The following is a 22,879-nucleotide window of genomic DNA, read 5'->3' as shown; positions in this document are numbered from 1 at the left end:
TGCTTGCTGATGTTTCCTGTCACATCTCTAGAGGTCACAAAGGATGCAGTGCAGAGATCAGCCCCATCAAGTGCTTAGAACTCACAACAGAGGCCATTGTTGACATCTCTGCTTTCAGATCAGAAATCAAGAAAACGTAGGTTTGGATCTGTACCACGTGAGCACCAAGCCCATCCCCACCTCTCCTTCTCTATGTGAACTGCACAACACCCAGCTTCCTAGCTTATGGGGTAGATCTAAAGGTATGCTGTGAGTATAGTTCCTCAATTGCCTAAAGAGCTTGGATTTCAGCTGAAATAGCTGAGCAAGCTTGAAAGAGCTCTACCCACATTTACCTGAGGCCTGTTCCTCTCTTCTCATTTCCTTGCTGCTAAAGCAATTGCATAGTCTGTAAATCGTCCATGTCATAACTGTGCCCTGGGGCTCCACCTGGCTATAATGTGTTAGGAAAGCAGGTATCTGTTTAATTTGCATTTCTCTGATAGCTCTGAGTAGATAGAATAAAGAGTACAGTGTGGTCACTGCCCCTAAGACATGAGATAGACATTAGAGGGCCAGGGGTTAAGATGGCTAGAAAAGCAAAGAACAAAAGCACAGAAATGAACCAAGAGACAGAGAAAGGCCAGCTTTTTGTCGCTGGACAAGGAGGATACTTTGAAGCTTTCAAGCTCTTTCCTGTCCCTCCTCAAAAAGACGACAACATTTGCCTGATGCGCATCTGAAGTTGGAGTGCGATTGTGGAAGATTCCATCCCACTTCCCCTATCTGTGTGCTGGCTAGTTAATCTTGATAGAGGAAGGAGGGAGTGAGGAAGAAAGAAACATCTTGAGTACCTGAGACATTACATAGATTGTTACTCAGAAGGCTTATGATACACAAATACTGAATAAATAAACGATATAATTCAGGTAGGAAATAGGACTCTAATGTCATCAATGAGTATTTAATAAGAAATGATGGAGGTTGAGTGAACTAACTAAGGTCTTAGTCACTGTCCCAAGACCTATTCCATTAGTAACTCCATCCTCTCAACAGCTGGTGAGCCCTCCCTTCGCCTCCATGTGCCTTCTCCCCATTACGCAGAGTGGGAGATTTCTGAGGATTTCATAGAACATAGATAAAGGACTCCGTATTGAAATTTAATTCCAAATCTGTACCCTGATGTGTTTGTATTCATCTTGGGTTGTCCTTTCCCACATAGAAGAAACTCACTGGATGAATACAGTTCTCTGCAGTGTCCTGGCCACCTTCAGGAATCCTGCAGATCTGTGCATGCAAGCTAACACTCTTGAATTAAAGGACAGAGAAATCAATAAAGCTTTGGATGGGATCGTAGACATGTTTTACAACCACTTGTCCCTCACAAAAGAGATACACAGCCTTGAATTACCCGTGGCATTTAATCTTTTAATCAGTTCAAGATTTCAAGAGGAAATTCTCAGCATTTGGAGAACCATTCCTGAAATTGGAATTTGATGAAACAGCAATGCTCTCGTCTTGCGGTTACCGGATGACTCGTAATTCCACTGTACTCAGGAGGCAGGCTGCAGCAACAGCTGTGTAATTGGAGCATGTTGTGAATGCCTGGAAAACTTCAGCACGGATAGAAAAGCCTTAGGCTTGTCAGACCGTTGACAAACACTGACACTCAAGGGCAGGAGGAAGATATTTTAAATTCACCTGTAATAGAGACAGTGAGGGGGACTTTGGTATGATGCTGATTTAAACATGACGGTAGGATCCAGATTGTGTTTGGCTCTGCTGTTTTATAAAATCTGAAATTTTAGCACTAGTGTGAAGCCCCATCATTTGAAAAAGCGGAGAGTTGTAATATTTCATTTTTTTAAAAATTGGTGGTAGTGGCATAAAGACTGACATAGACTAGCAAGGAAAGCTGTGGGCACCATCCTCAAAGCATCGTGGAAACTGACATTTTTAAGAAGCGAGTGGAGTTGGATTATCATGGAGCATAAGGATTGCTTATATGTGGAGGGGAGAAGGGAGAAGGGGATTACAGAGTTAAGGAAGATACAGAGAGCTTAGCAGAATGAATACCAGCAGCTCTGAAGATTAGAGCAAGTCAAGGCATTTAACCCTGGCTATTTTTCCAGGAGGAAGAGGTCCCAGCAAGCACAAATGTAGCCATGGAGAAAATGCAAGCCTGAAAGGCATATTGACTTCGTCAGTGCTACGGTGTTTACATCAGAATCTGGGCTCAAGTCCATGTTGCCTGATTCATAGCGTAGGACTGCAAAAGGCTTAATGAGCATCTAATGGGAAATCCTGTCTGAAGGTGAATTTACAGTGGAGCTAATGAAGTTTAAGACTCAGAGTCTCCATGGGCAATGGATTTTGTGAATGCTGGAGTTTGGGAGCTGTACGTTTTCCAGGTGGGAAGGGGAAGCTGCCATTGGAAAGCATTTTTATTTACTCACTCTGCTAATCCTCCTGAAGGCGATTCAGAAGAGGATGATACGAATTATTAAAGACCTAACGGTCATTTCTGGTTTAACTCTTATTGAAGTAAATATTCATTCTGGGAACTCATTTTATTCTTAATTTTGTATCGTTTTCTTAGGGTTCCTAGAACACTGTCACTTGTCTCCCTCCAAAACCTCTGTCTATGCCTGATGCTGCACAGAACTCTTGTAGGCCTATCTGTCTCTGTTAATGTCCTATATCAGAACTGGGCCGTATCTTCTACATAAGAACCCTGATATGGGCCAACTTGGTATATAGTATATGAAGATTATCCTTTACTTTTTGATATCCTTCATTCAGTAGTACCCGGATCTTCTAAAAATATAGCCTGCATCATTTGCCAAAGATCATAGTTAGGTAGGCAAATTGTCTTGTATTTTAAAAGAATAAAGACATGCTAATATTTATAAACACCATAACCCATGCCATTATAAATGTTTAGAATTAGAATCATATATATATGAATAAAGGATGAAGAACATGTAAGAATTGCTTCATTTCTATGAGATTAAAAAAAATATTGCACTTAAACCCAGCACTCAGGAGGCAGAGGCAAGCAGATCTCTGTGAGTTCGGGGCATCCTGGTCTACAAATCAAGTCCAGGACAGCAAAGGCTATACAGAGAAACAATGTCTCTAAAAACCAAACATATATATGAATGATTTGATGTTATTTAACAGGCTGCAGAGATAGCTCCTCAGTTAAGAGCACTTAGTATCCCTGCAGAGAACTCAGGCTCAGTTCCCGGGACCCACGTGGTGGCTCACAACCATCTGCAGCTTCAGTTCCAGGGGATCCCTAAGCCTTCGTTGGCTTCTGTGGGAACTTCCTAAACAGAGGACTCATACATGTATTCAGGCAAACACTGATATACATAGGGTGATTTTATTTAAATTTCAGTTCTATGTCAGATATTTTAAGCTGCACGTTTTCTTTTAGATCAGCTGTATCCCACAATACCTTATGCATTCAGGAAAAGCAAGCAAACATCTAATTAGCAAGTTGGTTGCTATTGTTTATTGAGTATTGTTGATAAGTGTGTGTATCTTCCTTACCTTCAGTTTTTCCCTTATGAAAGGGAATGTTGTGATTTTATCTGATTTGTCTAATCTTTGATATTTTATTGCTATTTTTCTTTTTGTGCTTTATGGCAAACAGAAGAAAAGGAAATATATATAATTTTCATTTTTATTCTAATATGCTTATGCCACTCATCATCTGACACTTGGATCATCACAATATGCATAGCCTTATTTATTTCTTATAATATTATTTGAAAGATAATATCTTTTGGAATTGAATTGACTCCCCAGAACCATGAATGACAATGTAGAAGACCAGGATGGGGAAGAGAAAAGAAAAACCTTGCTGTGTTCGTGGTACAAAATCTAAGTAACAGCAAGCAGAGGAACAGAGAAACCCTTCATCATTAACACACAGTTTGCTGCCTAATCATGTGTGCGCTTTGTGTATGAGTTACACAAGAAGAGGCTTAATATTTAGAGAGAGTGAGTGGTTCTGACAGAGAGTGATCTAAGAGCCAGCAAGTCTGTCTTTCTCAGACCGTTGCATCAGGAGTTTGGGAGGATATGTCCATTGCTCCCTCTTTTCTCTCTTTCTCTCCTCTCAAATCCAATATTTGACTTAAGCATCTGGCCTTTCTTTCTCTTTGTGTCTCTGTCTCTCTTTATTTCACTGGCTTCTCAGAGAGAAGATGATTGAAGAAATATTCTTTCACTGTCTTGTAGATGGAATGATCTGCATTCTCTTTAGTTTTCCCCTATGTACCGAATTTTATAAAATGTATTCATTTCTTCAAGTTTCAAATGAATGCATATTGTACGTTGGGTGTTATGTCCACTTGTTCCCAAGAATAGGAACTGACTAAAAGGGAAGGCACTTTGGGTATTAGGTCCCTTCCCCACTAAGCAGTCAGGGAACAGGGAACGAGGATAAGATGTGTAGTTTGTAGTTTAGGGCGGATGTATATCATAGTCAGCAAACAGTACTTCAGCTCGCCTGCTTTTGTCTTTCTTCTTCAGACCAAGTTCGTTATGTCTTCAAAATTTGACTTCTGATATCTTGGCCCATTTAATTTATTTTACCTTTTATTATCCATGTACAGAGAAATCTGGTTTGAAAATGCCTTCCTTCATGTTCAACACAATTGCTTCACTTCTGTCTTTGAAATTGTGGAAATATCTGGCTCTTTTTCTGAGGCAAATGCCATCTGTTTTAGCCTCTCCCTTCTCCAGACTCAAGGAAAAGGATGCTACATAGAGTGTCCTCTGGGGCAGCATGGGTCACAGATAGAAGAAAGAAGAATATAAAACTGTTAATATTATGCTTTTGATATAGACATATGGATTTGACATTAACATCTCATCACTTAGTAGCAATAGAAGAGGAGGAGGAAGGCCCTTAGGTGCTGTCAGATTACGTTGCTTGCTTGGTACTGTGATACCAGCAGATCTTGGAGGTTAAGTATGGTTTGAGTCATCCTCAATGTGCAAAACATCTTTAATGGTCTGTGTTGAAAGGCTTCTTTTTAAAAGCATCTAGGTCAAACGGATGGATAAAGTTGGGTTTGCTGCTAAATAGAAAGATCTGGTTTTAGGAGTAGATTCTAGTTGTCAGTTATTACAAATGTTCTCTTGCTGGTCAGCAGGCTGGGGTGGGGGTAGGGGAGCAGCAGTACCCCGACCATGCTAATTTTTCTCATGTGGCAGCATCTGGAATACCTCCATCGCTGTTGCGGGTGAGGCTGTTGCCTTAAGTCTTTGCTGCAGGTGACCTCTAGTTCGGCAGGGGCACAGATTCATAGAAAGAACACGGAAAATTGACTAAGGAAATTTCTGCACTCGCCCTTAAGCGCTCTTCACTTGCTGCAGCTAGCTCTGGGTCTGGTGTTCATCCGACTCTGCACATCCCTAGCTCAGCAGCAGCACTGCGGGGTGTCTTGTCTGCTTAGTTCCCTGGAGGAGTTGCAGTAGTTGTTTGGCGTACTTAATTTCAGGCTCATGTGGAGGATGTTACATGGATAAACATGACACTAAATTGTGTGGGGCTGCCACAAAACATGAAGGCTATTTGGGGGTTAAGTAACTTTCCAGAGGCAAATAATGTTAAATGCTTTTTTCATGGCCTCATACCCCATATCCAATTCACTTTTTCTATTTTTACTGGTTTTTAATTCTCTAATTGTTTGTACATACTCTACTACTTTTAATTGAGTCCTTTGAGTGTGTGTGTGTGTGTGTGTGTGTGTGTGTGTGTGTGTGTGTGTGTGTGTGTGTGTGTGACAACCTTTCTGTCCCTTTTGGAGCACCTTAGTGCTGTTTAGCCATATTGATCCCCGTTCCTTTTGATTAGTCAAAGATGTGCAATTACACATTCACTTAAATCTTCTAAGCTAATGATAGCATAAAGTAAGCTGTGGGAGTCTGCAGAAGACTGTGTGTTCATTCACCACCGAGAGCCCTTGATCTGTTCCGAGTCAAGTTCTCTTGGAAGTTAAATGGAAAGATCAACTCCCGTGGGGACTTAATTAAGCTTCCAAAAGTTTAAAGATAAAATTATGTTTTAAATGACTTAAAACATTGCGGATGTAGCTAAGTACTATCATATGTACAAGGTCCAAGCTTTGGTCCTAAACATACAGAAACACACAGAGACACACACACAACAATAATAAAATAAAACAAAAGATCCTAACCTGCCATGGGCTTGAAGCGAATAAAAATTTAAAACTTACACCTTTGTATTATGAGAAATACATTTTCTGGAACTGAGTAAGAAGAAAACACAAATTAGGTGGAACTTATAACTAAAATCACGTGTGACAGTCCATGGTCTTAAATAAATGGTATGTATGTATTTATTTTTTGCTTTACATTCCTACTGCTGCTCCCGCCCTCCTCTCTTCCTAGTCTATCCCACCCTCCCATCCTCTTCCCCCTTTCTCCTCAGAAAAAGGGAGCCCCCACCAACCCACCCAGGTTTCTCAGGGCACATCAGGACTAAGCTCATCCTCTTGCACTGAGGCCTGATAAGGCAGCCCAGCTAGGGGGAAGAGATCCAAAAGCAGGCAACAGAGCCCACGTAAGACACAGGCCCTACTAGAATTTTGACAGAGCAGATAGTGAGAGCACGTCAGTGAGCCTCCCTTAGCCCCACCAATAGTCACAATCAGAGTGCACAGAGTTAGGTCCTGAATGTCGTCTGATACTTGTTCCTCAATTACTAGTTTAGAGTTAGATTACATAGCTTCTCTGGGTCTCTAATTCCTCACAGAGAAGAAGTGAGGTAATTACTTCAAATGTCCTTGCTATTGAACTTTGTATGCACACAAAACAGACAGTTAATAAATATTGATGATATTAATAAGAAAGTGAGTCCAGGATGGCCAAGACTACAACAGAGAAACCCTGTCTCGAAAAACCAAAAAAAAAAAAAAAAAAAAAGAACATTCAGTTTTGCAATCCAGGGACTCATCCTGGATATTTGTCACCAAGTGGCTACTCCTGTTGATTTCTTTGTTGGAAGGATCCACTTTGTACCACAGACCTGTAAAATGAAACTCTACCTGTTGCTGGTTTTCCAAGTCTTCATCGCATCCACGCTATGGCCTTGTGACTTTGTCTCCACCAGAGAAGGGAGAAGGTACCTGCTAGGAGGAAATTTGAAGAAAGCAGTTTCCTTTCCCTACCGTCTAGGATCCTAAATGTCCCTTGGAGGTACATATATGACAGGTTTCGTCTCAGCCTTTAGTGCTACAGAAAGTGGTGGCATCTTCAGGACATGGCGCTTAAGCTGGAAGGGGTCCTGTCTTTGAAGGGAGGACTGGGACCCAGGCCCCTCCTCTCTTTTTGCTGCAGAGTTACTGGGAGGTAAACAGCTTTGCCCCATCATTTGCTGCCAGGACAATCTTCCCTTGCCACTTGCCTGACCATGGAAGGAAACCTCTGAACTTCTGGGTAAAACAAAATTCTCTGCGTCACAGTAATCACTTTGGGCATTTTGTCGGTGTGGCAGAAATCTAGTAAACTCCGCAACTAAAAACACCAATCATACAACAAAAGCAATGGGAGTTGTGGAATCCTGAAGACCCCCCTTTAATCTGCTGGGTGCAGAGAATTCCAGATGTAAGGAAGTGCTGTGGCTGCCTGCAAATCGGACAGTCAAAGAGACCTAGAGTTGAACTTGTGGGAGAGGACAGGTGGTTGTCACTTGGGGCTGATGTCATTATCGTGCTAAGTTATTTCCGGAACTACACCAACTCTGGGCTCCTCCTGTAAGGGAAAATAAATCTCCTTTGGGTGAATGGGCTGGCCTCTGGCTTTTGTGCTAAGGGCTACCTCTTGACAATGGTAGCTAGCTCAGGACTCCAAAGCCCACATGCGTACTAGATCACAAGCCTTTCCCGTCGCAGTGAGGGGCTTGTCTAAATGAATGCTTAAGGACCTCCTGAAGGAGGTAAGGCCTGTCTCCGTGTTCTGAGTACTGCTGCTCATCCTCTAAGCGGTAGGTAAGCCTGAGCTCTGTTTTCTGTCAAAGCTTTCTGGACTTTGACACCTATACACTGCAGTTCTCGGGCTCCTATTTCTTAAAATACAGTCTCCCCGTCCTTTCACTCTATTTCTTAAAATACAGTCTCCTCGTCCTTTCACTCTGTCCACATTACAGGCACTCAGGGGAAGTCTCCTGTAGGCTTACTACTGCTGACACCTCTCTTGCTTGCTTTCTGAAAGGTATGGTCATGGTTCTGCCCTGCTTCAACTTTGTCTCTTTTTGTTTCCCCAGCGGTGGGTCTCCAGGGACTCCTGGCAGCTCTCATTCTGCTCCAGCTTCCTCACAGTACATTTGTTTGTGTGCCTGCCTTTTAGCAAGCCTTTCCAAGTGCTGATTGAGTTAAATGCGCAAAATTTCCAAGCTGAATATTCTTTCTTCTGAACAAAGGCCTTATTTTCCTAGAATTGCATAAGTTCTTACCCTTTTAGGACTCAGAAAAGATCAATGGTGTCATTAAACTTCAATTCATTGTTTTAATACCCATGGATTTTTATCAGGTCAGATTCTCAAAGGATTCACAACTCCCCGAAAGAATGAAAATGTCTAAGTTGAAAAGTTGGATAAATACTTGCTGAACCAAAGATACAATCTGGAACATGCATATTTCACGGGAAGGCGGCTTGGCTATTTTGCTTCTTTGGCCTAAATTTGGAGTACAAAGAAAGTAACCCAAATCAGAACACCTATTTTTTAATCTAACCGTTCAAGCTCCATATCTCTTGAAACTCTATAATTCTTTGTCCCTGTATTGGGTTCAGTCTTGCACCCAGCCGACTGTTTCCTAGCAAGCTGTTGGGCTGAGCGTATAGATAGCCTTTTTAGTTAGATGGTGAAGAAGCTTCTAGGCCCACTGGAAGCTGAAAAGAGAGAATGAGGTTACTGGCTTCAGTCTTGTCTCAGCCTGCTGTCATCTTCAGTGAGGCCTGTCCCTGCTCACCAGAGGCAGATGATGGCCCACCTCAGGAGACAGAGATTTGGTGGAACATTAGCTGTGAGTTCTCCTCAGGTGCCAGCCTGAAATACCTGCTTGTCCGGGCCTGGATTATGTTGCTACACAGACACGGATAGATCCTGCCCTCGCCTGCTTTATTCAGACATTGAGCTACTGGGCATCAGGAATGAGACTGTATAGTTTTGTGGCACAGATTGCTTGTGCTTTAGGAGCTTGAGGACCAGTTTGTTTCTATTGAGACGTGTTTCCATAGAGTAGAAGTAGAAAGAAGAATGCAGATTATGAACAATTAAAAAATAAATAGGTATATCCCTATTTTATTTTCTGGTGGTTTTATTTTTAATTTTTATTAAATAGTTTATTAGTTCTTTCAGATACAACACATTTTGATCATATTTGCCACTCCATTCCCAACTCTTCTAAGATCCACCCCTCTTTTTCTATCTTTCCAACTTTGTCTTCTTCCCCACCCCCACCCCCACCCCCAAGTCACAGCTATGCTTCCCAGCTATTCATGGATGTATAGCCTTCCCCTGACCTGTAGCTGGCTTCTCATGGGCTATCTTAGAGAAAACTCTCCTTCTCCTGCCCCAGAAACCCACAATTGCCAATAGCTCCTTTGATAGTGTGGAGACTTCCTGCACACCTCCCTTCTCCACACTGAGATTTTGGTCTAGCTTAGGTTTGCGCGGGTGTTGTGCACCTCTCACGGCTGCTCTGAGTGGTTAAGTGCCACCGCTGGGTCCAGATGACACTGTTACCTCATAGCATCTCATAGCATCGCCTCTGCCTGTGTTACACTGCTCCACCCCATCATCCACAATCATCCTGGGGCAGTTAGAGGAGGGATCTGGCCTATACTCTTCATTTAGAGTTGAACATTCAAAAAAAATAAAAAATTAAATTAAAATAAAATAAAATAGAGTTGAACACTCCACAACTAGCCAAGGTGCAGAAAATAAGAGATAGTAGCATGTCCCCATTTTCTAAATTTTTCTCAGATGAAGGTGAATTAGGGGTCAATGGCCAAACCAAATGTCCTGATAAATGAATTGATATACTCAGAGCAATCTATTTTCCTTCCAGTAGGGTTAAATTGTTTAGTTTAGTAAACAATCAGGGAAAAGTATATTTCTTTCCTTAAAAAAAAAAAAAAAAAAAAAAAAAGCAGAACTTTCCAGTGCTGCTATTTAGAAAACGAACATTGCATTTTTATCCTCTGCATTATAGCACTTATGACAAGTTTGCAAATATATGCTAAGCAGAATTGCTTTCGCAGGAAGGTGACCTAAGGGTTCCTTAAATGCTTGAGGTTTTGCTTCTAAATCATGTTTTATGTTAATGATGAAAAATACTGTCATATTCAAAGTTGTTATGGGCCTAATAATTTGCCTAATGGAGACTGTGTATTAACCAGAACTTTATCCAAATTAATTAATTATAATAAAACTCAGAAAGAACTCTTGTCCAGCTATTTTGCTACAAAATGTTTTTCACTGGCTTTTGCTAATTTACAGTGGACCTGTCTGTTTAGTCATGCATATACTGGTGTCTCTATTTATATCTACAATAGCTTTGTTTTGTAAGGCAGAGCAGAAAAACATTGGAGCTCTGAGGAAATGAATTTGCATTTTTTTTTCTGTCACTAAGTTCTCGGTGACAATTTCTCACCTCTATGCAAAAGAGTAAGTGGTCAGAGTTGATGGAATTATTCAGTAGGCAGTCTGGAAGGCTCTGGACAAAAGGTTGCGTTAGAGTCCCAGCCTGATTTTTTGTCTACACTATGCAGAAAGCCTTTACTCATTTACTTAAATACACCATCCTTTCCCACACAGAAATCTCAGAATGAGTGACCACCACACAACGGCTCAGGAGGTGGGTGCTACATTTTCTTCAAGTATCAACAAATTAAGGTTTTGTAAGGCAAGAATGTGAGGGAAAAACTTTCAGTAAAAGACAAATTTCATGTGGTAGCAGGAGTCCTGAGACTGGCTAGGAGGGATACTTCTGATGTATTACTGTGGAAAGTTCCAGAAATAACTCCATGTTAAGGGCTAGATATATTGCTAACTGGAAGTTATCAGCCCATAGTTATTTGGATGTTTGCTATTCAAAGATCTCCTGAGATTTGCAGCAGTTCCTAATAAAGTTCTCATCAGGATTAGCACTTATGGTATTCTCAGGGGTATTTGGGCACTGTACAGTGAAACCAAGATAGAGCAATGAATAATGAATTGGAAGTTTACCGACATTATGTTTTGTGAGCAAATGTTTGTCAAAATAACCTTGACAGGAGCTGGAAGATGGGTTCGTCAGTCATGTCCATGGTGTCTAAGCCTGAGGACCTGAGTCTGCATTCCCAGCGTTCACTCCAAAGCTTGTATCGGTAACCCCAGCACCAGGCAGAATAGATAGGCACATCTCTGCAGGTCATTGTCTAGCCAGTCTAACAGAACCAATGAGCCCCTGGTTTAGTGAGAGACCCTGTCTCATAAAATTAGGTGGAAAGTGATAGCCCAAGATACTTAATGTTGCATGTTTGCAGGTCAACCCTCCTTCCCATGCACACACACACATCCACCTGAGACATCCACACAACATACAGACAACACACAGACACACATACCAACATAACAGGCATACACATTCACATAACACGCAAGCATATAGCAGACACACACATCCACATGAGACATCCACATAACACACAGACACAAATGCATACACACACACATACACATAACACGCACATTCACATAACAGGTACATACGTCTACATCACACACATCTATCCACACACAACTCACACACACCCACACCTACACCTTATACACATACATATGCATGCACACATGCACACACACAATACACATATATACACATGACACATGCATTCATATAACAGGCACACTCATCCATACATAAACTCACACACGCGCACACATACACACTCAGACACTTATGCATGTTACGTATACTCATACCACACTCACATAGGCACACACACACACACACACACACACACACACACACACACGAAACTGAAAACATAATTTCTTCCACTGAATTTATAATTTAATGTCATATGCTTGAACTAATAAAAATCTATAAATGAAAGTTGTTTATAGAGTGACAGTAAATGATCAGGTATTCATTCCTAAAGAAAATTTTACTCACAGTTAGGTTGATTTCTGTAACATCTGAAAATATGCAAATTTCTTTAACATCTGAAAATATGCAAACTTATAAGAGGCTAGTACCAAGATAGGTAGACAACTGCCTTTTCCTCGTTGTCTCACTTTGGAGCAGTGGTTTGGGTTATGACCTCTTTAACAGGTGAGGACTTTGTTAAATAGCACCACTAATCAGAAGAGAAGAATAACTAGCCAATAACCAATGTGCCCGCTCTTACAAACCAACGCATCACTTAATTGTCCAGCAGTGAGGTGCCAAGTAGTGCATACACTCAGGGGGGAAGATGAAGGGAAGAGAGGTCCTGGGTAAGCCTAGCAGTTCCTTTCTCCTTCTTGCTCTAGTGCTGAAAACAGAAAGATTACATTGGCTCGAACAGCTATGCTGTGAAATATTTACAGAGGATGCATCTCCTGTGTGGTATTGATGAACTGCCGGACCATGTCACTAGCATTTTCAGTTTTACTAGTCCAGCAAGAGGAGGCAGGGGACAGATTTCCACCTTCATGCCCATGTGCCCTGAGAATTGATTGCTTAAACAATCCCTGTGTGTGTGTGTGGGGGGGGGGGGCGGGTTGTACCATTTCACACTGGATTAAAGGGATCCCATTCCTGGGCACCTCTGAAGTCCATTGTCACATGAATAGGAGCCATGGCCCGTGACCAGAAGAATGTCATTATTTAGTTTACTGCTGTATTGTATCATAAGAGCAACTACCTAGAAATGCCTCTGCCCACACTCCCATTTTCATGGTGGGGGACTTTTAGGACTAGTTGGCAAAACCACACCGAGGTGCAGTAGCAACATCATTCTTTGTCTTCAAACAAACAGCCACCCCGCTGCCGCCGATCAGCATTCCTGGGACGGCTATGATTGAAATTTAGCACTTAATTGGCACAGGGATCTGTTAAGCATATGCCCCACCACAGGCATGCCATCTGATGTACCCATAGGGTGCCTCACACCTCACACATGCTCACGTCTTGCCGAACAAGGGACTTTTGAAAAGATCATTGGTGGCAGCTCATACTGTGGGTCGGAAGGAGGTGGCTTCGGAGGACAAGTCTGCAGGGATCTCAGCTGGCCTTCTGGTTAACATAGCTCTCTATTTCCTAGAAGGGAATCCTAGTTAACTTGCTGTGAAGAGTTAAGGATCATTGGTGCTTCTGCCTCCTAAATGAGGCCCTGTGCCAGTAACCTGGAATTTGGAAGGATTTAGCACACTTGGGCAGTCACTGCCTCGGAATTCAAGGTTAGAACATTCTGTGCTCACTGTAGCTATAATTGATCCCAAGGCCTTCAGAGAAAATCAGGCCATTGAATGTGAATGGCTTCCTGCTGGGTTGAAGACATCATAGCAGGGCTGAAAGGTCTAGGGCTACAGTATGTATATGAGAAAAAAAAAGGGGGGGGGCCGAGCGCGTTCTGTTCCTGTATCTGAAGAGTCCATAGGTGAAGGAAGAGCCGTCAGTGGTTAGGCCACATTGTATTGTTCAATGTCCACAGATGCCCTGGGGACTGAGGACTCCAGGAAATAAGATGGGGCCTATTCTTGGTTGCTGGTACCAAGGAAATTGTCTTCTCAAATTGCTGTGGTGGCCAAGACAGTCAGGAACATGCAAAAGAAAGGGCTGGCTCTCTGAAAGTCGTTTTTTTTTTTTTTTTCCAGAAGGTTTTATAGTGTTTGGATCACAGTCTCCAAGCTTTGCTGTGGTTCTTTTGTTCTTGTCTAGCATGAGAGAAAAGCCTGGATGATTAGGTAATGCTTCTTGTATTCTGAACAAATGAGGTAAAGGGTTTGAATGCCTCTAGGTGATGCTGGAAACAGGTAGCAAATTAAAGGGCCCTTTTGCTGTGAAGCTGAGGAGAATTCGTTTCGGGTACGTTCTCTCTCAGAACTTGGTCCTAATTTGGAGGCTTCTCCAAAGCCAGCTTTGTAAGTCTCAGGGATCAAGTGTCCTGGAACCCCTTTACGGTGTCATTGCTTTGCCCTTCTGCAGTGTAGTACCCCCTACCTGACTTTCAAGTCAGACGAAGCAGTTAATCAAACTCACAAAGAAGCAAGGAACTAATGCCATAGGCCCTGTGCAAAGATGTGATTTGTGCTTGTGGTCCGTTTGTTACTTCTCACAGTAATGTTTGCCAGGAGTTAGCATTGCCCTATGCCTCACTATCAGATGGGTACATTGAGGATCAGGAATCAAGGACGGTGGACTATGTAGCCTGGTTGTGGGAGCTGGGAACCTTATCATTGACTTTTCCTGATCAGTTTTACTCAGGGGGTTTAACTTGAAATGTACATACTTGACAGTTTTGTAAGCTTCATGAAAAATATTAAGCCCACAATGGCAAAGACATACATGAGAAAACAGGAAGCCCTGGCTCCGGGTGGTGGTGGGGCCCTGAGAATGGTGGGCAGGGCATCTGGCCTGAGATGCTCAGTTCTAAGCTGCCAGCCCTTTCCCCAGCCGCAGCAGCAAAGCAGTAACAATTCATTCAATTATGTTAAGCGCCCATTAAAGGAATCCTAAGCCCTCCCCTGGGCCATCTCAGTGCTAAGAGATTGTAATTGTTTGAGACTAACCATGATTTTTTTTCCTTCTGCCTTCAGGTGATTCTCATTTTGACGAAGCTCTATGACTACAACCTGGGGAGCCTCACGGAGAGCTCGCTTTGGAGGTACGGAGATAAATTAGGCCACCAATTGCTGTGCTGTTTAAGCCCAGTGTCTGCTACTGCTGTCTCTGGAAGTCTCAGTTTGCGGGTGGGGGATGGGAGGGTGGTGGGGGATGGGAGGGTGGGTGTTTCCTGCTTGGAGGCCTGCTTTCTTTTTTTTTTTTTTTTTTCCGCCATTGTTTCCTCTAGAGATTGGATAGGCTTTGTCTACTGGCGAGCCAGAGAAGTGCCTTCTTCTCCTTGTTGGTGAGACTCTTGTGTTCCACTCCTCTTGAAGTGCTAATGCGTTTTGATTCCCATGGTTCTCACTGACCTGGAAATGATGAGGAGAAAGGGCTGGGCTTCCTCCTAGAGAAGGCAGCACCTCAGCCTCTAGGTGTGCAGGAACCAGCTTCCCTTCAGATGCAAGGAAGGCGGAGTTTGCTGTCCATGGTGCTGTAGCTCCCTAGCACACAGGTGAACACGCAGACATTTGTAAGCCTTTATTTCAGGGATTTGTGTGGTATCTCACACACATACAAATTGTGTGGGAAAAAAAGTACTGTGACAAATGAAAGGTTATACAGCATTTAGGGACAGATTACCTCTTGAATGCCCAAACAAAGATGCTGTGGGGGTGTTATCAGCCTGCAGTAAAAACAGAGAAATCCTCAGAAACCCAATTCAGTGGATTTTACTACTTATTAGTTTTTTTAAATGGTTTTTTATTTTTACTTTAAGTTTTGGCCTTCTCAGCAGCCTATAGCAGGTGGCAATACCTGCACCAGCCCCTGGAACTCAGGAGAACATTGCCTCTCAGTGGTTACTCCCATCTCATCTGATAAACCCTGAAGATGGAGTGTTGTCTACATTCAATCTAGGGGTAGGCCAGGGCCAATAGGTGTCTTGGTTGGTGCCCAGCACTTAGTGCATTATTTAACTTCCGGAACCCTTGATCAGAATGTGCATGGCTCAGTACATATGTGTCTCTTTGATAGCTTTTTCCAGCATACATGCATTCATAAGACTAAAAGCCACTTTTCCCCCTACAGTGTATCTGCCACAAACAGCTCAGAGTGTGTGTTAGGCAATTAAAAGACATGCAACCTTGTCTCAGAGAGGCAGAGGGCTTTAGCAGACACAACCAACGCTCTACTTGCACTGTGGCAAATGCACAGAGAGACACAGGAGGAGGTAGTGCTAGACTGCTAACCCTAGTGCTCAGTGGAAGCTTGCTTCTTTCTCTCTGGTGAGACCTATTAAGACTGCACGTTATGCTCTAAGGGAGGGAGGTTAATGAAATAAAAATGGTGCCTGCCATCACAGTACGGAGAGGCAGAGACCGGAGCATTACCAGTGCTTGGGAGCCAACCAGACTAGACAAGTAAGTCAGTTCCAGGTACAGTGAAAAACTCTGTTTTAAAAAATAAGATGGACAGTGATCAAGGATACATCCAATAAGCTGACCTCTGTTGTCCACACAGCACAAGCACACATGTGCATGTTCACACCCCAACACACACATGCACATACACAATCAAACACACACCGAGATGTAAGCTAATACCTAATGTATGTATCATATTTATATGTACTAATAACTAATGTATGCATGATATTTATATGTATAAATGAGCAGGGTTTTTAAATACTGAGATTCTTAACAGAATTTCTTTTCTATTTCTGAAAAAATCCTAAGCAACTGAGAAATGTCCAGTTTTTCAGATCCAAACCTTCAACTGAGCCTTTTTGCTTGAGATTTCTACCAGTTAAATAATGAAAAGAGTCAAGTGTCAAATGCCCTCTGAGTATTGGAGTAGGTGGGGGCCAAGAGGCATTGACCTTGTACTGATGTCCTAAGGACTTAAAGCTCTTTGGATCTATGAGACAGGGATGACAAGCTACCATTGTGCCCAATTAATGAGATTTACTCCCTGTTCGTGCTGCCATCGATTGTGCCTTAATCCTAGAGCAAGTTGCTGATTTTGTTTTGTGTTGTGTCATTGTTCACTCGGGGAGTCAAACTGAGAGGGGCTAGGTGATCTGACACAGGACAATTAATGGCACCTGAATACCAACTCTAACTGGCTGTGGATTAAGCATTGAGATTTGTGGGGAAAGCTGGTATTACCATTTGAAGCAAGATAAGCTTAAAGGTTGAGATAAATAAAACGTCAAATCGAGATACAGTATCTCGGAAAAGAAATGTATTCATCTTTCCTCTCTCTTGTCCAGAGCAATCAGTACTCTGCCAAGAGAGGCTTAGCTGCTGTGGGAGCCTCAGGCAGTTCTGACTGAGATACAAGCATGCACTTTTAAAGGGCCACACACCTGCAGTGCCTCTGTCAGAGAGGCTTACAGTTGACAGTGACTGGTCAAAGTCAGTGTCTCAGATCCCACTTCTGGATGCGAAGATCTTTCCTCTCCCACTCCAGAAGCTCCAGGGGTATACTGTGGCATGGAGCAGATGGTTAGCTTCCTGCTTTGAAGAGCAGCTTTCCTACAAAACACACTTTTTACTCAACCGTGAATAAAGGGCTATGGAATGGAAGTACACAGTCTAAAAACGATGTGTCAAAATGGCCCTGCATAGGGATTTCCCTCACTTCCGGCATACCCAATGATGCGGTTCATGTCTGTGCTTGGGCTGTGTACCAACACCACCCTCTAAGGCCTGCAGGAGCTAGCTGGCATCCCACAAATGGTCTCCATCACCACCTTCTCCATTCAGAATTCATCTGAGTTTCAGGTCATGTGTATATCATGTGGCAGTGGTTTGCGGTCCCAGGCTTTCAGTTGTTTTATTAAGATCCAATTGCCAACTTTGTAAATCATGGAAGTAGTATGCGTTTGTTATAATGAGTCAGTCAGTGTGGTGATGCCTGAAGGAAACTTTCCACACAGGCCTAGGTTGGTGTTATTAACAGTTGCCAATTATTTTGTTTAATGTTCAGGTCCCGGTTTAAGTGTTAATCGATATACACCGACCAGGGATAATTTTTTGTGTTTGCTTGTTTCAAAATATAGGAGTGTTCTATTTAGTGGACTCCAGAAGCCTATCTTGTTTCACTTGCCTGTGAATCATGGGTGTCTATACAGAAAAACACCTTTAACAATGAGTCTAAATCATAAGTGCCCCAATATATGGAGTATGCATATTGAATTAAACTAAGTCAAGAAGTGCTTTCTGCGAAGCAGTGTTTTCTGTGTATTTATTCTTGAACCAACCCTATAGAAATCAGCCTTGTTAGCGTCTCCAGTTTCCACAGGAGAGAAGTAAAGCTTAGGAAAATTAGAGAGCCTGCTTCCTGATTGTGTGATGATCCACAGAGCTCATCTTCTTCTGTTTTCCTAGTGTGCATGCACCTGGCTCTGGTTTCCCTTTCTGATGTTTCTGTATTAGTCTCTTCAATATTAGTTATGATGTATAATAGTTAGTAACATATTTGTAGACCTGCCTTTATATTTTAATAACTTGATCTCTGTAAAGTGCCAAGGAGGTCTAAAACGGCATCATATACTAAAGTCATAACGTTAAGTGTCTTACATCATAAATATAAAATACTCTACATCATAGAAATGGCTATGCCCATGTCCAGATTCCAATCAGATCTCCGGGCACAAGAACCAACATCTGAACGCACAGTGCACAAGGCCATCCCCCAAAGGCAGACGCCATAATGACTTGTGCACAGCTTTATCTTGCATTAGCACACCTGTATCTACACACGACGTTTCTGCTTCTCTTATAAAAAGCAGATGTTGGAATAAGATACTCAGGGTTGAATGATCACAATACTTGTTTCCCCCAGTGTTTTTCTCTCAGTATCTTCTAATAGATGTGAATAGAGGACCTTTTCACAATGGCTGATTTTGTGGACTCCCCTTCTGGTCATACATACAGTTATCTTTGGATAACTGTCTCTTCTTCATTAATGCCATGGCACATCATGTGTCTTTGTCTTCTAATGGCTGCCAGATGTTTGTTTACTTCATTCCATTCAACAAACAAATATAAGAGTTTATTACACCAGCCACCACTTTCAGTAGTCAGTGGAAATAAAACTATATGTAAGAAAGATTTTCCTTCTTACCAGAAACTCAACATCTGCTTTTGGGATAAAAATGATAAACTCAGTGCATAGATAGAAGTGCAGTAATTCAAGATAAAGCTGTGCACAAGTTATTATGATGTCTGTCTTTTGGAGAATGGCCTTGGGCACGGTATATTCCATGCTGATTTCTGTGCACCCAAATCTGGTTCCAGTCTGGAAGTGCGCATGTCATTTCTATGAAGAATCTGCTGTATCCATGTTGTGTAAAAGACGCTCCATAGTTATATTGGTTAATAAAGAAGCCGTTCAGCCTACAGCAAGGTGAAAGATGACGGGAGGTGGGGAGTCTGTTCCCAGTCTAGGAGGTCTCGGGTAAGGAAGGAGAGAGAGGAGGTGGAAGGAAAAAAAGGCACCGAGAAGGGAGGAGAGAGAAGGCGGGAGGAGAAGATCCCATGAGGAGTTTGCCATGAAGACAGAGAGATGTAACAGAAGGGCCAAGACAAGACTGAGATGGCAAGTAAAAGCAAACATGGCTGGGAGATAGCCAGACTACCATAACTAGACTAGAATATATTAATATACGAATGATGATGAATATATACCCAGTTATAGTGCTTAAAGCCTGTTGAATAAATCTAATATGTCTCTACGTCAATTATTTGGGAGTTTTAAGGCAGGTAATAGAAAAGGCTCCTATTAATACCGTAATTCTACATCTGTCTTATTTCCATTATAGTTTAGAAAAGCAGACTGTGGTCATGTATTAAAGTGTACATAACATGTATTATAGTATATTTAACATATGTATCATGTCTCCACATGCGCATGTATTGAAGGATGGCTCCGGGGTCTGTGGACACTGGGTTAATCTACTGATAGGATCAAAGCAGAATAAACTATGAAGAGATGGCATTGAGTACAGAAGTCACTGGTGACAAATCTTTATTTGTCTGCTTATATAGTGTCCCTGTTCCCTTTTCCTGTCTCTGCTTTGTAGGCATCACAAAGAGAACAGCTTTGTTTCATCACATGTCCTAAACCAATACAGCCAGCCAAACATGGACTCAAAATATCTGAAACCATGAGGCAAAGCAAGTCCTTAAATTGTTTAGATATTTTTTAGAGAGGCTTTAGTGATGAACAGCATGAATATGTCTTAGGGTTCTCTCTGTTGCCTGTCCCACACAAAGAACATGGCTCATACTAAGTTTCAATGAACTCTATTTTTCTCGGAAGCAATGTATTAGAAATGGCTTAGGTGAAAAGCTGTTAGGGGAGATACCAGTAAGTTGTCTTTAGAGGTGTGATCCTGGGTAGATAAACCAGGCTCTAGCTGATGGCTCCCATTCATGGACTGAGTAGGCTATTAGATGCAAAAAGGACATGGGCTTGAGAAGTGGGGAGGAAGATGGATCTGGGAACAGTTAGAGGAAGTAGTAGGGGATGGGGATGGGATAAATCTGATCCGAATGTATTGTATGCCATGTTTGACCTCACAGGGACAGCCACAGTACCCACAAGAATCTGCACAGGTTTCAACCAGATAAAATCCCAGAACTGAGAAGGGGAAGTAGACAAAAGATCCTACCTCTAACAAATGAGATATTTGCAAATGTAACCTGTTAGGAAAGTAAAATTAAATTTTTTCCAATAGGTGTATATAAGCCACACTCTGTGGCAGCAACACAAAACAGACTGTGTATTCTGTTGTGTGTTGTATGCTTTTTTTTTTTTTTTTTTTTGGTCTTGTTGAGATTTTTGTTTCACTGATTTTCTTTTGTTTTGTTTTGTTTTTTTTTTTAGTTTGCCTATGTTGATTTTTTTTTTTTCAGTGGGTGGAGACATTGAACAGTTAGTTGGGTGGACAGGGAAGTGGAGACAACCTGGGAGCAGTTGAGAAAAGGAAATACTATGAAGAATATATATATATATTGTACAAAAATGTACCTATCCCCCCTCCTCATGTCTATCTATTTTTTGAGACAAGGTTTTCTATGTAGCCTTGGCTGTCCTGGAACCCACTATGCAGTTGAGGTTGGCCTCTAACTCACAGAGATCTTTCTATCTCTGCCTCCCAAGTATTGGGAATAAAGTGTGTATTACCATGTCCAAGCCATTCTTTCTAAATTTCAAAAATAAAAATTGTAAAAATATATATTGTATGATGTATAAAAATATATTATAATTCTCAAATAACTCATAAAATATGTTGAAGAAGAAATGAATGTTTTTAGGATTATTAAAATTCATAAAACCCTAAAATCCTAAAATGTGAGTGCAATGCCTTGCATATAAGCCAAACTGTTTTGAAGACAATTCCACACGATCTTATGAAATTTAAACATGTTTCACTCCAGTAGGAAAAGCATGTCCAGAGCTAAGTGTGAAAATCCTAGGTTCATGTGCAGGGTATGGCCCCTTTGTCTTCAGCGCCCTTTGGGTCATGGAGCTTACTACACACCCCATGGCAGTTTTTTCATGACACCCTGTCTGTGCTCCATTGAGTGATATTTTACAACTTTCTGAGCCCTCAAAGACTGAGAATCTGGACTCCATATGTAGCCTTGTACTCCGAGTTGATTGGCACTCTGCTGAGTTCTCCATTTCTCCTTTTAGCAAGTAATAGATAAGATGCACAGCAAAGCAGATAGCATCCTGATGAGTTAATAACTTTATCAATGTAAACCAAGGAAGCACGTGCAGAATATTGTGATACAGGAAACAAAGCAACTGACAATCTGATGTCAAATGTAGCTGTAGATTCAGGGGATGTGAAGTATATTAATTTTCCTTTTCTTATATTGTTTTGGTGCAACAGATTTCATACTGTGTGGTTAAATCTTACATCCATGAAGTCCTTTGAGCTGTAGATGACCACCCTGCTGTCCTCTAATAGACAATTGTACATGCACCCTCATAGGCCCTTGGAGGATTTTCTCCTCACATTGTCCTTTGTTCAATTATGTCAAATCTTAAGCTCACTATGAATTGGTAATCAAATGTGGAAATGGATTTTTTGAGATTGGGGCACAAAGGATATCAAGAATCCTGGGACACGATGTATTCATCTGTAGGAAAATTGAGTCTAAATATTTGTTGAGAATAATTAGCACTCCATCCTTTCTTAGCTTGTTAAAAGGTCGTTTTTGCAGTCTGCATCACCAAGTGAGGTCTCGAGACTTTTTACCGTAGCCTTTTATTGCCTTCATCTACTATATGTCACAGCTGTAATGATTTTGTTTATTATTTAGTGCTGTCTGATGCCACCATTAAAATCTTTCCTGGTACAGAGATCTTGTTTGTCTCTTCTTGGAGCCTAGAAAAAAATGTTTAATAAATAGAATTTCAAGTGAAATTTAGCAGATTAATGGAATATGCAAATAAATGCATACCTACTCCATGCTAAATGATATTATCCAGATGTGAATAATTGGACCATTGCCTGTAAGCTTTTAACAGTCGAATAGGGGAGACTTATAGCTAATAACACTGAATAATGATAACTAATAATAATACCAATAGTAATGTGACATTTATTCAAATCCACTGATGTTTCAGTGCAGAAGAAAAACTTCACGAAAAGATATGAGCAGAATCATACAGATGTGTTTGAACTTACTGAATACTTACTGAGTTCTAGATACCTTCAGGTGCTGGTGTATGTATAAAACATGCCATATTCACAATTCAGTCCTGCAAGATTGATTTGTTTAAATTCCTCTCTAGTGTGTATATGCTAAAATGTATCCCAAAGATATAAATGCATTTTTGAAAAGTTAGAGACAAGGAGGAGAGGGGACTAAGGAAAAACTCTCACAGTGCATATAAAGCACTTTCTGGTGGTCAAAACCATAAAAGTACAAGAGCCAAAAGAATGTTAATCAGTGACGTAAGGAAGAAGAGACTGAGCTTTTAAGGAAAGAAGGGGTGAACTATGGAAGCAGGATGAGGCATTGTTTAAATGTTTTTGT

The 22,879-nt window shown here is 41.6% G+C and overlaps 1 protein-coding gene across 3 annotated transcripts in view; it reads left to right on the top strand.

The window, feature by feature from the left end:
• The window catches only part of Sorcs1 (sortilin related VPS10 domain containing receptor 1), a 503,013-nt gene that overhangs the window by 167,308 nt on the left and 312,826 nt on the right, over positions 1-22,879 (top strand). For all 3 annotated transcript variants that reach the window (XM_051146761.1, XM_051146762.1, XM_051146763.1), the window contains exon 2: positions 14,810-14,877. In XM_051146761.1, the coding sequence (XP_051002718.1) occupies positions 14,810-14,877 (68 nt within the window). The remainder of the gene's footprint in view (positions 1-14,809; positions 14,878-22,879) is intronic.

Source organism: Acomys russatus, chromosome 5 (genome assembly GCF_903995435.1).
Source record: "Acomys russatus chromosome 5, mAcoRus1.1, whole genome shotgun sequence".
In the NCBI taxonomy this organism is placed as follows: domain Eukaryota; kingdom Metazoa; phylum Chordata; class Mammalia; order Rodentia; family Muridae; genus Acomys; species Acomys russatus.
This window is presented reverse-complemented; position numbering and strand designations above follow the sequence as displayed.